Source organism: Mustela erminea, chromosome 3 (genome assembly GCF_009829155.1).
Source record: "Mustela erminea isolate mMusErm1 chromosome 3, mMusErm1.Pri, whole genome shotgun sequence".
NCBI classification, from domain to species: Eukaryota; Metazoa; Chordata; class Mammalia; order Carnivora; family Mustelidae; genus Mustela; species Mustela erminea.
In genome coordinates this window covers 123,275,444-123,290,734 of record NC_045616.1, presented here as the reverse complement: position 1 = coordinate 123,290,734, position 15,291 = coordinate 123,275,444, and the positions used below count along the sequence as shown (strand labels likewise).

Here is a 15,291-nt window from a genome sequence, read left to right as displayed (position 1 = left end):
AAAACTACCAATATCCTAAGTTATTACAGATATGAAATATGTAGTTACCACTGGACTATGAGACTGAAAATAATCTCACTACTTTAGAGTAACACTAAAATTATGTGTTCACTGCACCCTCAATCAATTCTATGTGGCCAATCTGTAAAGACCTAGCTCATTATTTCTAGATCAAAATTAAGACATAACCCAGAAGCAATGTACTAATCCTCCCTCTTTTCCTGTAAAAATGTCTGATTTTTCCAGTAATCCAAATCAATCATGATGTTGCACAGATATAGTAGTGTACAGAAAACAAATTTTGCTTCATGAACTATACAGATTTTAAAGTTAACTGGGTGTACTATAACACATGAACATTTTATTCACTGACCTAAAATGTATCTCATAATTTAAAACAAATCCCAAAGAGACTCAGAAAAGATGACACCCTCTTACCCACCCCAACCCCTCCTCCTTTATTATAGATCTAGAGATGGTAAAAGCAAATTTGTGGACAGGGAGACATAAAAACATCACCTCTCCCCATTCCACAAAGTACTGTTTCAATATCATGTTCACTTCCCCCTTCTAACACCCAACTATATAATTATATCCTGTTTCCTAATAACTTCAGGTATGCAATTGTCTCAGAGAGGACCATGTGGTTTTCTTTCAATGGAAAATACCATGGTTATTCATCCTGACACAGCTCCTTCTCCATTCTCAACTAACAGGCTTCTCTAACGAAGTCTGAGATTTCAGGGAAATGAGCCTGACTCAAACTGTCATCTATACTGTTGGGACACTGGCTATTTTGGATTGCTGTGATCTGCCTTTGTTTCTCTACTCCTTCATGTCCCTAACAATTGTCAATATCCCTTCTTTGCTAGCACCAGTTTAGGGTTAAGGAGAATATTTCCTAATTTTGTCAAAAATTGGTGAGGTTCCACTAGAAAACTTTACCTGCCCTCTTCCTCCTCTAAATTTTAACAGACTATAGGGTCCAAATGAGAAACATAAAAGGCTTATTTAAAATGACCCATATATTCAAGCCACTCCAAGATACTTAGAATTACCAAAACATACGTTTAAAATGGCAAACAGGTACCGAGTAGGATGTTTAAATTCCAGACCTCTTGGATTATTTATATTAAAAAAAAGAAAAGAAAATAGCCATTATGTACACTTACCTTACATAAAACTTCAACAGGAGTGGACATCTTCTTTTCACTAATCTTTTCGTATTTTTGCTTTTTTGTTGCAGCCTGTGGAAAAAAAGAATCAAACCAGAGACATACTTACTACTACTGAGAAGAACCTTTGGAGTTTAACCCACTAGACATAAATGTAAACTTGAGATTCAAGAGAAATTATAACCTAGAATAAAAAAAAAAAAAAAAAAATCAAAGTACAATATACAAAAATTTTCCAACCCTAAGCTGTTAGTTTTATGTGAGTTTCTACTTTAAAAACATTTTTAGCTGTTAGAAAAGAGTGAGTTAGTAAGAACATGATTTAATGGGTGAAGTTAAATCTGAAATGAGTTTTCATAACCCATATTCAACACGAGGGAAGGAGATAAATAACCAAAAACAGTGCCCTTCATTTAGTAATATTATTATGTGAAGTAAAAATAATTTTCCAATGTAAAAATAATTCATATTGGTTAGAGCTACCCACACAAGCATGGAGCAACTGTCTAGTTCACAGATACTCAAAAACCCAGAGACCATTTTCCTTTAAAGGACCAATAAAATGGGGCACCTGGGTGGCTCCGTCGTTGAGAGCCGCCGTTGGCTCAGGTCATGATGCCAGGGTTCTGGGATCCAGCCCTGTGTCAGGCTCCTTGCCCTGCAGGAAGCCTGCTTCTCCCTTTCCCACTCCCCCTGCTTGGATTCCCTGTCTCACTATGTGTGTCTCTCTCAGATAAATAAAATCAATCTTTAAAAATAAATAAATAAATAAATAAATAAAGGACCAATAAAGTGTCAAAATAGCCTTTAAATTCTAGGACACGGTAAGTTATCATTAACAGACACTCACAAAAGTCAAGATGAAAGTCCTAATTAATAGAAACAAATGTTAGGATAATTAAGTAAGATAGCTAGTATTGCTAGAAGAACCAGTTTTACTACACATAAAAGTATGTATTTTCAACATACTGGAAATACATCAAAATGAGACCGTCTCCACCTTTAATTAGCCCATGTCAATCTCCATTCAGATAAAACTATTGGTTACCAATGGGTACCTGCTTATTATTCTAAAGGAAATTATTCTTTAGGCCTGACTACAGGATTCGATTAACTTTATTCTTGCTAAAATGATGTTTTATTTTCCCAAAAGATAAAAAGTAAAGATAATTCACTCTCGGAAAGCCTCATGTTTGAAAGGGATCTTAAAGTTCATCTCCAATATGTATTTTTATTCTTAAAACAAAAAACTGGTAACGAGAGTCTCATTTTACCTTTAGTCCTTGCCATGGCAGGCTGGTTCTATTAAAATACATCAAAACATATCCTAATGATTCCATGTCATCTCGGCGACTAGAAAAGAAAATGTAAAGTTATGAGTTGGAATTATTATGGAAATGTGAAAGAAAGGCAGGTACCCAAGAAGTTTTCCCAAGTGAGGAGAAAGAGCAATTTGGTGACTTGTGAAAGAAGGCGCTTAAAGTTTAAAAAAAAAAAAAAAAAGAAGAAGAAGAAGAAGAAGAAGTTTTTCATAAAGAGTTACTTTTAAACAAAATTTTCTCACAGAACACGAAATCATAAAATCCAACAGTCCTGCAATTTGATTTCTAAAGAACTAAAAGGATTTAGCTGAACAACTTTCTAAATGAAGTTAATGAAGATGGAAGAACAAAGTAGAAGGCCACTTTTAAGTTTTATAGCTTATAAAGAAGAACTTGAGGGGGTGCCTGGGTGGCTCGGTTGGTTAAGCAACTGCCTTTGGCTCAGGTCATGATTGCAGAGATCGAGTCCCACATCAGGATCCCTGCTCCACGGGGAGTCTGCTTCTCCCTCTGACCTTCTCTCCTCTCATACTCTCTCTCACTAATAAATAAAAATCTTCTAAAAAATGAAATAAAATAAACTTGAAGAATCCTGAAATAAATTAACATTTTATTTATTTATAAAAAGATTTTGTTTATTTATTTAAAACAGAACTGAGACAACACAAGCAGGGGGAGTGGTAGGCACAGGGAGAGGCTCCCCCTGGGTGGTTCAATCTGCCTTTGGTTCAGGTCATGATCCCAGGGTCCTGGGATCAAGTCTCTCATCCTACTCCCTGCTCAGTGAGGAGTGCTTCTCCCTTGGCCTGCAGCTCCCCCTGACTGTGCTCTTTCTCTCTGACAAATAAAATCTTTAAAAAATAAAATAAAACTAATTAAACATCTATATGAATATATACACCCACATACACTGAACATTTCCTAAGCTTAAAATTCTTCTCTTCAAGTTCCCTAACCTGGAAGCCTATCTTTTATCATTTCTATGCTTGTTTTAAGGAGCAAAAACTGACTGAGAAAAGACAACGACAAAACACCAGGAATAGAAAATAGAAGACAGAAAAAGCAAAGAGATCATGACAATGTTTACCTCAATCCAGATCCTATTAATTTACATAGGAGTGAGGGTTAAAACATGAGATGATGGCCCTCTTGGTCCATCAGGACTCAGATAACATTTTCCTTGTAAAAATAAGAAACTAATACATTCTTCTCCAAAACTTAACTTGTATTACTATAACATAAAAAAAGTCCAAGATCAGCATTAAGAAAGTAAGTACTATCTTCAGCTGCAAGAAAAAAATATACATCAAGATAAAACTGCATGTATGCTAACTTTCCATAAGGTAGTATTTTCTCCCCAAGAGATAACCTTTAACAAAAACAAAAGGTCTCTCATTTACTTGGCTTCTCAGCAGGGATTAAAGCCAACAGGTAAAAGGATTAACAAGCAACCTTCAAATCCTCAGTCAAAAAACATCTTTATGTATCAGAAGAAACTAGTTAAACTATTTCCCAAAACCCTTTAGTGACTACCGCTATGGAGCTGATTTACACAATTTTTCAAACTCACCTCTGTTCAATACCAAGATGTGCATTGATGCTAGCGTATCGGGCAGTGCCAGTGAGATTTTTATCTTCTCTGTATGGTATGTGTTGCCTTGTCCTGTTGTCTCTGTACTTTTTGGCCAAACCAAAATCAATAAGGAATAACTTTAAAAGAAAATAAAGAGGTATTAGGCTTCCAACCTTGTTCAAATGAACTGCTTCTTAGTCATTAAATGGCATTTATACTATCTAGTTCAACTGTATCAAAATAAAGTATCACAGGCAGAAAACATGAATAAACTTAACACTTCAACAGGCTTCTACTAGTCCTCATCAATAGAACAAGTTAAAAGAAAACAGTTAAGTGGTTGATCCTTGTAAGCTGAACCAACTTCACAGGCCCAGTTACTACACACTCAGGAGCCTGTCTTTAGAAGAGTATCGGAGAAATATATACATGTTTGATAGAGCTGAAAAGTGTGCTGTGTGCCATGATGAAATCTGTCATCCTGTTACTGTTGGTAAACAAGCATGAGGTTTCAAAAACTAAACATAAACTATGTGGAATTCTTCCATTTTACAAAGGCCATTCTTCATTCAGTATGCCAACAGAATGTTCATTATTTAAAATTAGACAACTCTAAGTTTGATACGGACAACAAAACCAAGATTTTTATTAAAAAAAATAAGGACTTTTTAAAAAAAGCATGCATTACATTCTACAACTTCTCACTGACATTTACCCATGTATCAAGTTAACCTTCTAGGAAATACAGTAAGTTGATAAAAAAATCTTTAAGAAGTACTTAGTATTTGCTTATATCAAGATAACTTAGAATTAGTTTAAAGGAGCTAATAACTAAAAACCAGACTAATATTTTAGAACAGAATAATGTTTAGTGCTGTCTTATTTATATGGTACACAGGGAATAAGACACTCATTTACAATGTAGCTAATTTTTAAAAGTAACTGGAGTTTATTCTTCATGATTAACACTTTAAAAGGAGGGAAAAAACCTGCTTTTGATCAAAAAGAAAGAAAATCCAAAATACATTCATATTTACCTACCTTCTAAAGCAAAATAAACTTCAATTTTTAGTCTTGATCATAAATTCACTTATTAAAGTGATGTTTACAAAAATTATCCAACAAGGCAGGTCTATGTGGCCTTACTGTATACAGTCCTAGACTTTTTTCTTCCTAGTTATACCTACATTTTATAGTTCTTTCCATTAAGTAAATTTTGGATCCCTTCTGCCTAGTTTATAAACTGTGATGTCCTAGGAAACCTGTTACCTAGCCTACCAGGGTCTGTATAAGAATAAATAAAGTGACTGATTTAGAGAAAAGATGTGATCAAATATTTGCCTCTCTTAGGAGGATGAAAAACACTTTGACCAAGGGGTTCCTGGCTGGCTCAGTTGTAAGAGCATGACACTCAATCTCAGGGTTGTTTAAACCCTATATTGGGCATAGAGAGTACTTAAATATAAACAAATCTTGGAAGGAAGGAAGGAAAGAAGGAAGGAAAGGAGAAGGCGGGGAGAAGAGAAGAGGGAAAAAACACTTGTATCAGGCAGGCATTGTACCCTAGCCTTAACTGGACATCGGGATGGGAAAGACATTGAGGTTTGTGCTTGTGTCACCAGTGTAACAAGGAGATGCTTATTTTCACCTGGTCTACTATAGAAGAATGAAGACTAAATTTTTAATAAAATTTAAATGGATGAGGGCTCTCTAGTAAGATTAAATTCACTTCCTCAGCAATTGCATTATTATACGTCTATGAGAAAGTCTTACACAACAAAGAGAAATAAAGCTCACACTCAAGTGGGCTCAGCATACAAATATTAAAATGAGCAAAATACATTTCTGTTAAGCAAACCAAAACTTATGACTTAAGTTCTCCAGATTCACACTGAAAAGAAAAGAAGGCAAAACAAATACAAAAGGACATCCAGCTTCACAGTATCTTTAAGAATACCCCTAAGAATTATGTGGGTTTTAAACAAAAGATGATTAGGACATAGACCCTCCTCTACAGGATATTTTCTGGGATTGCTTCTGTTAGTACTTCAAAGCAGAGGAGAAGACAGGAACAACTCTCACGTGATTATACCTAATAGTTTCATTCTAAGTCTGTATTCAGCAGCTCCATTTGCAACTCAATAACCAGACATTTTCTCACAACTTTATAAAAGATTATTTTATGAAAACTCAGCATTTACTAGAGTTCTTTCTTTCCACGACTCTAAAGGATGAAATGTAATTTATTAAGAAAACAAACACTATCTTCTTAAATATCTCCAACTTTATTACAAAACAAAAGCTACAAACCAAATCAACTCTAAACTTTCTCTTATAAAAACTGAGAATGAATGAGTCAGAAAAAAGAATTAAACTGCTAAACAGAGCTATCTTAAGAGCGAATAACTGAAGAGGAAGATTATTTAAAATAAAAAAAATCTAAATCTCTGGGTAGTTCATCATCTGGTACTATCAAGCTTCTTTAGCAGCCCTCTCTGCTTTGAATTTAAAAATGAATATAAACATAATGGAAGTGTTTACATGACACCACCAGTACAACCAAAGATACAACCAAACAGCCGTAAATATATAAAGAATCAAACAAGGAAAAGTCAATATTCAGGTAAGTTGTAAGAAAGATAATGTATTTTTCATATGTTTGCATATGCAAAAGAAGTCTAATTTCTTTGGTAGGTCAAGCTGCTTTCCTGTGCATTTGTATTTGTGTTCCAAGTAAAATCTGTGCCTGTCTTACAGAATGCAAGGCATGTGGGGATGAACTAATGTTGGACATACTGGGGTAACTCCATCCAGCAGAGGTGTACTGTTCTCAGAAACACTATCTCTCATTTTTTAGTATATCGAGCAATTTTTCTCTTAACGGGGGGCCACATTTCTCTGACCTCCCCCAAAATTCACACACAAGATAACTTTTCTTCACAACCCAGCTAACCTGTATGTAGTGAAAATAAACAATTCAATTTTATGGAAATTATTAAATGATTATACTACAAAATATAAATTAAATGTGTGAATGAATGGATAAGCAAACATAGGTCACTAGGTGCTTTATAATGTGCCTAATTACCCAGCAACTCCTCTCCCTACCTCCAATTGAGAATCAGTCACAATTATTAATTCTTTGTGAATGAAAGTTCAGTTTGAATTTCGGAAACCTATTTAACAGCAGAAGATGGTACCTGGAATAATGCTGGGCAGTATAGAAGAGGATTAAATCATCACCCATGATGTATGTGGTACAAAATATAGAACACACTTTGAAACTACAAAGTATGCTCATAAACCAGGTACAACTTTTCTCTTTTGATTCCTCATGCCAATATACACTTCCTTCTCAGTATACACTAAATTGTACCACTAAGATTCATTTGCTCAAGAAGTTAACAAAGCTCATTAACTTCTATGAAAGTAAAAGAAAATGTTAAGAGTTCTACCTACATAAAAAAATTAATTTAAAGAATATTACTAGGGTGTTTACTTAGCTTGCCAAACACTAAATCATCAGGTTATGCATTCCTTTAATTTATCTTATGTCATTAATTGGTAATTATTTGGTAAGTGCTCCAATGATGTTACGGTTATACTGTCAGACTGCAATGTCTCCTAGTTCCAGGGCACATAATGCTCTTTCATCATCTCATGCGATTTGTTTGAAGCTGGAGAATTCACAGATTAAGGAAACTAGATCTCAAATCTGATCTACACTTACCTGAAGGTCCCTAGGGAAGGGGAAGAGAGTGGAGGCAGAATATATTCATCACACAGCACTGATGCAACTGAATTTAGATATATTTCATGCATTAAGTTCTTCAACTCCAAATACATTTTTAAAAACTAAACAGTCTATCTCAAGTTTACCATTAGACAAAGAATTTCAATACTAGACCAACATATCATTTCCTCATGTAGGATGTTAGAGATCTAAACATAATCCTATTTTCATTTAGGTTTTCTCTAAACTTTACAAAATTTTAAGCAAAAGCCACAAAAAAAAAAAATCTTAGTAATGTTATATGTTTGCCAAGTATGTCTGAATAATGCCAACGTAAGAGATGCTTGAGCAAGATCTACATTCTCCAGAATTAAAACAAAACAAAAATAATCAAAATAAAACAATAAGAAAGAAAAGCACATGAATTTGGGATTGAGGTTGGAATAGGAGACAGTTTCAGACCTGGTTTAATCCTGAGAAAGATGGGTCCTGAGAAGTACTAACAGTCATGCTTCTTTTCCTCTTCCCCACTGGAGATTCTAAACACTAAACAGACAATAGAGGGTGGCAGTGCATCAAACAGTATTGCTTACATTGCAACAATGGCCGGCGCAGACAGGCAACACCGAGGCATTAGAGAAAGAACAGGGTAGCCAAATGCCATCCTTCTTCCACCAAGCACTGTAGCTTCTCAGTTTTCCAAATAAGAATCACATGCTCAAGAACATTTGAATTCTGGAAAAGTACTCAAGTTTTTAATGCCACTATATTGTGTCACTGCCTGAATCAGGGATAGCAATGGTGACATTTGGCTCTTTTAATTTTTTTAATCAAAAACGGGGAATTTGGCTCTGCAATATTTGGTATCACAATCTGCCCTTCCCCAAAAAAGATTGTACAGGGGAAAAAAATCTTCAGTAAGGAAGAGGTAGAAGGCATTTAGTCACCTCAAAATTGGTTTTCATAAGCATGCAGGGCTGATTACTGGAAGAGATGAACAAATTCACTAAGATTGGAGTGGTCACTCCTAAAATATCAAATTCAGAACAATTTTCCGAGTAAGAAATTTGACTTAAAAAACAAAAACAAAAACACCTCAAAAGCCCCCCACTCTTTTTTCCCCCATGAATAGAATACTACTACAACAAGCTAACCAAAGAATCCAGTCTCATAAAACTGGCATTTTTTTCAAACTACGATACAGAAAGAAAACACTAAAAACCAACTACATAAACAAAACACTAATCTAAAATGTTCAAGAACAACATTTAGAATTTGAATCTTAGTTAAGTGAAAACACTACACTTCTACTCTAGGGTCTCTCTGAACTGTATTAATAGCAAGCAGCTCCAAAGTGTTTTTTTTTAAATTCTCTCTCTTGAGGACATAAGATCCTAAAAACGTTTTCATCACGGGGCAAATTGTATATCCTAACACAACTATGTAATTAACAAGCTATTTTTAAAGGGGGGGGGGTGAAGCAAAGAGGTATTATCTAGGTCATTTAAAGACAAAACCATGTACTGCAATGTCGACATGCAGAACATAGATCACAAGAGGATAATGGGTCATTAGCAGGAAGAAAATGGGGAAAGAGGGCTGGGAAATGGCCAAAAGATCAGGGTCAAACTAACAAAACTGCCCCCAAAATTAAGACTAGTAATTTTTTTTTTCAATTTAATTACCAGGTTTTACAGTAACAATTAAGAACCTGGATGCTTCAGAGACAGAAGCTACATAGTATTTAAAAAAAATAAGCAGCAGCAGCAATCTGGGAATGGCAAGATAAGTTATATGTAGATATATACACCTTTCATTATTTAAAGTTTAGCTTTCAACAAAAAAATTTAATTTCCTGAAACTTGGTAGATCAACATTAATGTCTCACACATTAACAAATAACACCAGTTCTAATGGTAATGGCTACAAGTTGGCATTCATACAGGCAAACAAAGGTAAACATTTATAGCCAGACCTAAAAACACCAAACATTTCCTAGTTACTTAATAAAACAAATGGGAATCTTCCTTCCAAAAACAAAACAAAACAAAACAAAAAAACCACAAAACCCAAAAAATCCCAAGTTGTCCTGAAGTTGAGAATTTCTATCAGATCATCAGATCATAACATGCTTAGTGCATTGCCAATGCTGCCTGTCTGCCCGAGCTCAACATTGAATCGATAAATAAAAGCAATTCACTCAATAAAACTAATCATTGCAGAAAAAATTTCAACACAGTTAGTTTCTAACTGCAGTCATGCGTCACTAGCTAAAACCCGATCACCCCGTATGTTAACCATTCTGAGACCCCAATGAACACTAATTTTGTTGTATGAATGTTTGTTTCACTTGACTATGTATCTTCCTTTGAAAAGGGAAGGTAGGGTGGAGATCTACCCAACTTGGCACCCAAGTAAGAAACTGTCAACTACTTTTGAAGCAGACCCAAAAGTTATCCTTTTGAATACACAAATCCAAGGACTGAAGAATTCTCATTATGATCATGCTCAGTCAGCAAATGTTAACGCCATGGTGACAGATGGGTCAGTGGTTCCCACGCTGGCACAAGCACATATATTAAAAAACCCACACTTCAGAGACAAAGGTTAAAATCTGATTTTAGCATTCAGGAAAAAGAGAATATGGGGTTTTTTACTATTTAAATGAGTGAAAAACAGATACAACTGTTTAATAATTAAATAACAGGTATTACATTTCAGTATAAAGCCCTTGGGAATTTTTTATTTCCATACAGATAATTAACCTCGGTTGGGTAAGTTGGGAGAAAATTTACTTCAAGTTACTAAGTTAATAGAGTTAGCTGATTATCCTTCTAGCACAATCTTTTAAAGCAATCATCAACAGCAAATATAATTTCCTATGACTTTTTAAAGACTGGTTTACCAAAGCAATTCTCGGGAGTTTTTAACTCTTTGTTCTTTCATGCAAAGAACATTTGACTAACCTTATTACAGTGACGCCCAATACCCATTAGGAAGTTATCTGGCTTAATGTCTCTGTGTATAAAATTCTTTGTATGCACATATTCAATTCTACTGATCATCTGGAAAAAAAAAAGAGGGGGTTAATTATGTAATTTGAATTATGATACAAGAAAAGCAACACATTATTTCTCAATTATTTCAATAATTCAATTATTTCAGAGTGTCTTTTAAAATAGGCTCTAATAATTCATTTTCTAGCAGTACTTCAGAGTATCCCTTTTCCCATTAGCAAACTTATTTTAGTTCCTTCTAAATTTTGCCAATGACAGGTATTGACCTCACTTCTTCACTAACAGTTAGAAAGTCTGGTCATTTACTATTATGGAACTGTCAATCTGTATCCTGTCAATTCTTCTCTTTAAGAGAAATTCTTCTCTTAAATTTGAGAATTCTTTGCATATAACAATCTTTTTTAATCTCTCATTTGTTATGTAAATAAATTCCAATTTTTAAAAACTGCCTTGTTTAAAAAAAAAACTGTCTTGTTACTACAGCATCACTTTTTTCCCCTATCACTTCTAGAATAAACTGTCAAATTATCAAATGTCTATCTTCTCTGGAAGACACTTAAAAGTATTTGAAAATGTAACCAAAGATTAACTTTATCTTTCTACCCATATGTTCTTACTCTTCTCAGTATATCTGTCAGGATTCTATTTTTTATTTGCCCCCACTTTCTCTAGAGCTTTTAATACCATACAGATTCTGAACTTTGACAAAATGTCTCTTAAATCTATAATCTCTAGCTTAAACTGTAATTTCAAGGAAGCAGATGTATATACAATGTCCAAACAGCACATTTAGTTATTGCAGCAACTTGCACTTTATTAAAGGAAGAAAAACAGAACATTTCTCTCACTTAATGTACTTAGTTGTCCTAGGCTAACTGATACCCATCATTAAACCAGGATCATTGATTCACTGGGAAAAGGTGTGGCCAAAGATAATAAATGGCACCAACTACTTACCTTCAAGTGTTCTCTATCACCTACAGAGCCAAGACTTAGCAGCTAACTCCTTAAGCCTAACACTGCTTTACTGCAACCCCCTTCCCTGAAATACATTTTTTCCCTATTACCAGTGTACCCAGTATAGACTTCTATCACAAAACCTTGAACACTGTACCTTTTCCATTTTTCTCTACTAAACCATACACTCCTAGGGCGAAGGGACTAGAGTTCTTACTCTTCTCTGCACTCTCTGGTGCCAAGTAAAGCAGAAAGCCCTGAATAAATGCTCACCTATGAATACCTATGTGTTACAGAACCTATGGAATATAAACTTTTATTAGGATTCATTTACATGTTAGTTAAAATATATGAGGAGGATCCTAACCTTCAATGTTTGAGTTCTTAACATTCCACAATTAAAACAATGTAATCTGCTAATATTTCCCTGAGCCACTCAGTATTTTTATGTTAATCTTACTGAAATATCAGGCTCTGATTACAGAGAATGAACACTATTTTCTAATCCCCTGATTTATACTTTTAAAAATTCTACCTCATATGCCAGTGTATCATCTCATTTTATTTTGACGTCCAATCTAAATTTTAAAAATGTTAATTCTCTTCCACAGCAGTTTTACAGTATCAAGCCTTTTCTTCAAAAATCTTATAAGAAACCTGCTATATTCTTCACTAAAATACAGATTCCATCTGCTTAAACAATGTGAAAACCACTATTCTACAGGTTAGCAACCAATATAACCCTTTTTTGTCCTATGTCACAGGAAAACCTCTATTAAACTGCATTAAAGTAGTACACTTGAATGAGTATACCTACTATTATGTCTTTTTTATTTTAGCTGAACATAAGGTTACATAGCACAGGATTATACATACTCTGGTTTATAAAAATTTACATTACAGTTAAATTATTAGTATTCTCAATTTTTATTTTCATCAAAATTTCACATACCTGGTCAGCTAACATAAGTACAGTTTTCATCGTGAACCTTCTTGAACAGAAATTGAAGAGGTCTTCGAGGCTGGGTCCAAGAAGATCCATGACTAGCACATTATAGTCTTTTTCCTGACCATACCACCTAACAAAAGACAGAAAGGGAAAGCTTTATGAAAGGTGATTAGCACTTACTATCACTAAATTTCTAAAAAGCTCTAGTAATAAAATAGTTTTTCTTATCTGTTTATTTTATTGAAGTTACTATGGGGCACTTGGCTGACTGGTCAGTAGAGCATGCCACTCTTGATCTTAGGGTTATGAGAGTTTGAGCCCCACAATGGGTAAACGGATTACTTATAAAATCTTTAAAAATAAGTAAGTAAATAAAGGTACCATGTATTTTTTTAAATCTACATTTTAACTGCTACACCCAACGTGGTGCTGGAACTCACAACCCCGAGATCAAGAGTGGCATGCTCCACTGACTGAGCCAGCCAAGTGCCCCAGTTAGGTTTTATTTAAGATTAAGTTTCCCTCGGGGCGCCTGGGTGGTTCAGTGGGTTAAAGCCTCTGCCTTCCGCTCAGGTGATGGTCCCGGGGTCCTGGGATCGAGCCCCACATAAGGCTCTCTGCTCAGCAAGGAGCCTTCTCCCTCTCTCTCTGCCTGCCTCTCTCCCTACTTGTGATCTCTGTCAAATAAATAGATAAATAAATCTTTAAAAAAAAAAAAAAAGATTAAGTTTTTCTCTATTCAGATGATGAGTCCATTGACTGACTATACTGCCCAACAGAAAATAAGAATAAGAAGAGTTTCTTCTGTCAAGCGGTCCCACTGCCATATTAAGATAGAATAAAGGGAGGGGCACCTGGGTGGCTCAGTGGGTTAGGCCGCTGCCTTCAGCTGGGGTCATGATCTCAGGGTCCTGGGAACAAGTCCCGCATCAGCTCTCTGCTCAGCGGGGAGCCTGCTTCCCCCCACCCATCTGCCTACTTGTGATCTTTCTCTGTCAAATAAATAAATAAATTCTTAAGAAAAAAAAAAAAAAAGATAGAATATAGAACCTGCATGGTCACCTTGACACTCCTCTTACCAAAGCATTTGAATTCTATATCCATTTGCCACTGATTTCTATGACCTCTGTTAAGTTCCTTAATCTCACCTGATACTACTTCCTAAAAAGAAATGAAGGAAACAACCAATCTTACAAAGCAAAGATCCTTTTCTTTCTCCAAAGATTTATTTGAAAGGGAGGGAACACAAGCAGGACGCGTGGGAGAGGGAGAAGCAGGCTTCCCACTGAGCAGGGAGCCCCACTAGGGGCTTGATCCCAGGACCCTGATGGTCAATGGCTGAGCCACCCAGGTGTCCCCAATTTATCTAGGTTTTAAAGAAAAAGAAATATTCCATACAAGAACACCAAATCCAGGCAGCAGCTCTTTCTGCCCAAGGGTCCTGTCCCTGTGCTTTAATAAACCATTTTTCTGCATCAAAAACAAAACAAAACATCACCACCAAATCCAGAAAGAGCTAAGGCAGTGAGAAGGTACAAAAAGATAAAGGTAAAAGGGGAAAGCAAAAACCAACTCTCCTTAGACCACATTTCATCTCTCCATGACAGATTTCCACTGGATAGCTCACTAAGAAAACTAAAACAGTTGAGTAAATTTTACAATCATCCATCTAACACAATTACCAACCTGAAATGTAAAAGGCAAAAATTCCTATTTCCTTTCTTCATGCGATTACATGGGACTTCATAAAGAACTCTGAGAAGTCATCTGCAAAATTAGCTTTTAACAGAATATTCTGTTAAAATTTCAGAAGTTCAGAAACGCTAAAGTTACTGGGCATTTTCCTCCTTACTTGCATTAAGTGTGTAAGACATATCTGCTATTCTCAACGTCAAAAAAATAGTAATAATAATAAGCAGTCCATAAAAGGCAGCTAAAATAGGAATGTTCAAACGCATTTTCTCCACAGAAAAACCATGTATTTCTGAATTAGGTCTTCCTGTTGTACAGAGACTGGTACCGAAACTCAAACCTAAGTGACAGGTGTGTTTCTATCTTTCATACTTCCTTTTGGTCTCAAGGAATATATAGCTTATTTCTCTAAAGTTAACCCACAACCCTCCCATCTGTGCTTTCCACCTCTCTAACTCATCCAGACATTATTACACACAGCTTAGGAGCCAAGAACAGTCTATAACTCATCCAAATCCTACTTATTCAGTTTCTACCCTCACCTCTGTGTTTTCTACTCTTATTCTAAATGAGCTTCTAACTCTCTACTTTCAACCCCAAAGTCCTAACACCCAGACACCAAAAAAAGCATCCTCAAGTAGCCTGTTCCACACTGCTCCATTTCTGACTTCCCACAGCCACTGACTGCTACTTGTATACACAATCAAACCCCCTGACAATACAATATGTGGGTGCTGTCATCTTGTGGTGTTTCTGTCTCCATACCTAGGTCAGACCTTACTATTGGTTTCAAATTGTCTTCAAAGAACCTGGGTAATGAGCAAGCAAACACTAACCTGATTCTCTCAGATCATTTAAGTCTGCATACAATCT

General features: G+C 35.4%; 1 protein-coding gene across 8 annotated transcripts in view; it reads right to left on the bottom strand.

Moving 5' to 3' along the window:
* The window catches only part of CSNK1A1 (casein kinase 1 alpha 1), a 43,802-nt gene that overhangs the window by 12,478 nt on the left and 16,033 nt on the right, over window positions 1-15,291 (bottom strand). For 6 of the 8 annotated variants that reach the window (XR_004284174.1, XR_004284175.1, XM_032337358.1 and 3 more), the window contains exons 3-8: window positions 12,730-12,856; window positions 10,770-10,868; window positions 8,266-8,349; window positions 4,068-4,207; window positions 2,450-2,528; window positions 1,173-1,247 (exon numbers count right to left, since the gene is read on the bottom strand). Coding sequence is in view for 4 of the 8 variants with exons in the window: in XM_032337358.1 (XP_032193249.1) it covers window positions 1,173-1,247; window positions 2,450-2,528; window positions 4,068-4,207; window positions 8,266-8,349; window positions 10,770-10,868; window positions 12,730-12,856 (604 nt within the window). In the remaining 4 variants the exon portion in view is untranslated. The remainder of the gene's footprint in view (window positions 1-1,172; window positions 1,248-2,449; window positions 2,529-4,067; window positions 4,208-8,265; window positions 8,350-10,769; window positions 10,869-12,729; window positions 12,857-15,291) is intronic. The other 2 variants (XR_004284176.1, XR_004284177.1) reach the window with 1 other exon arrangement.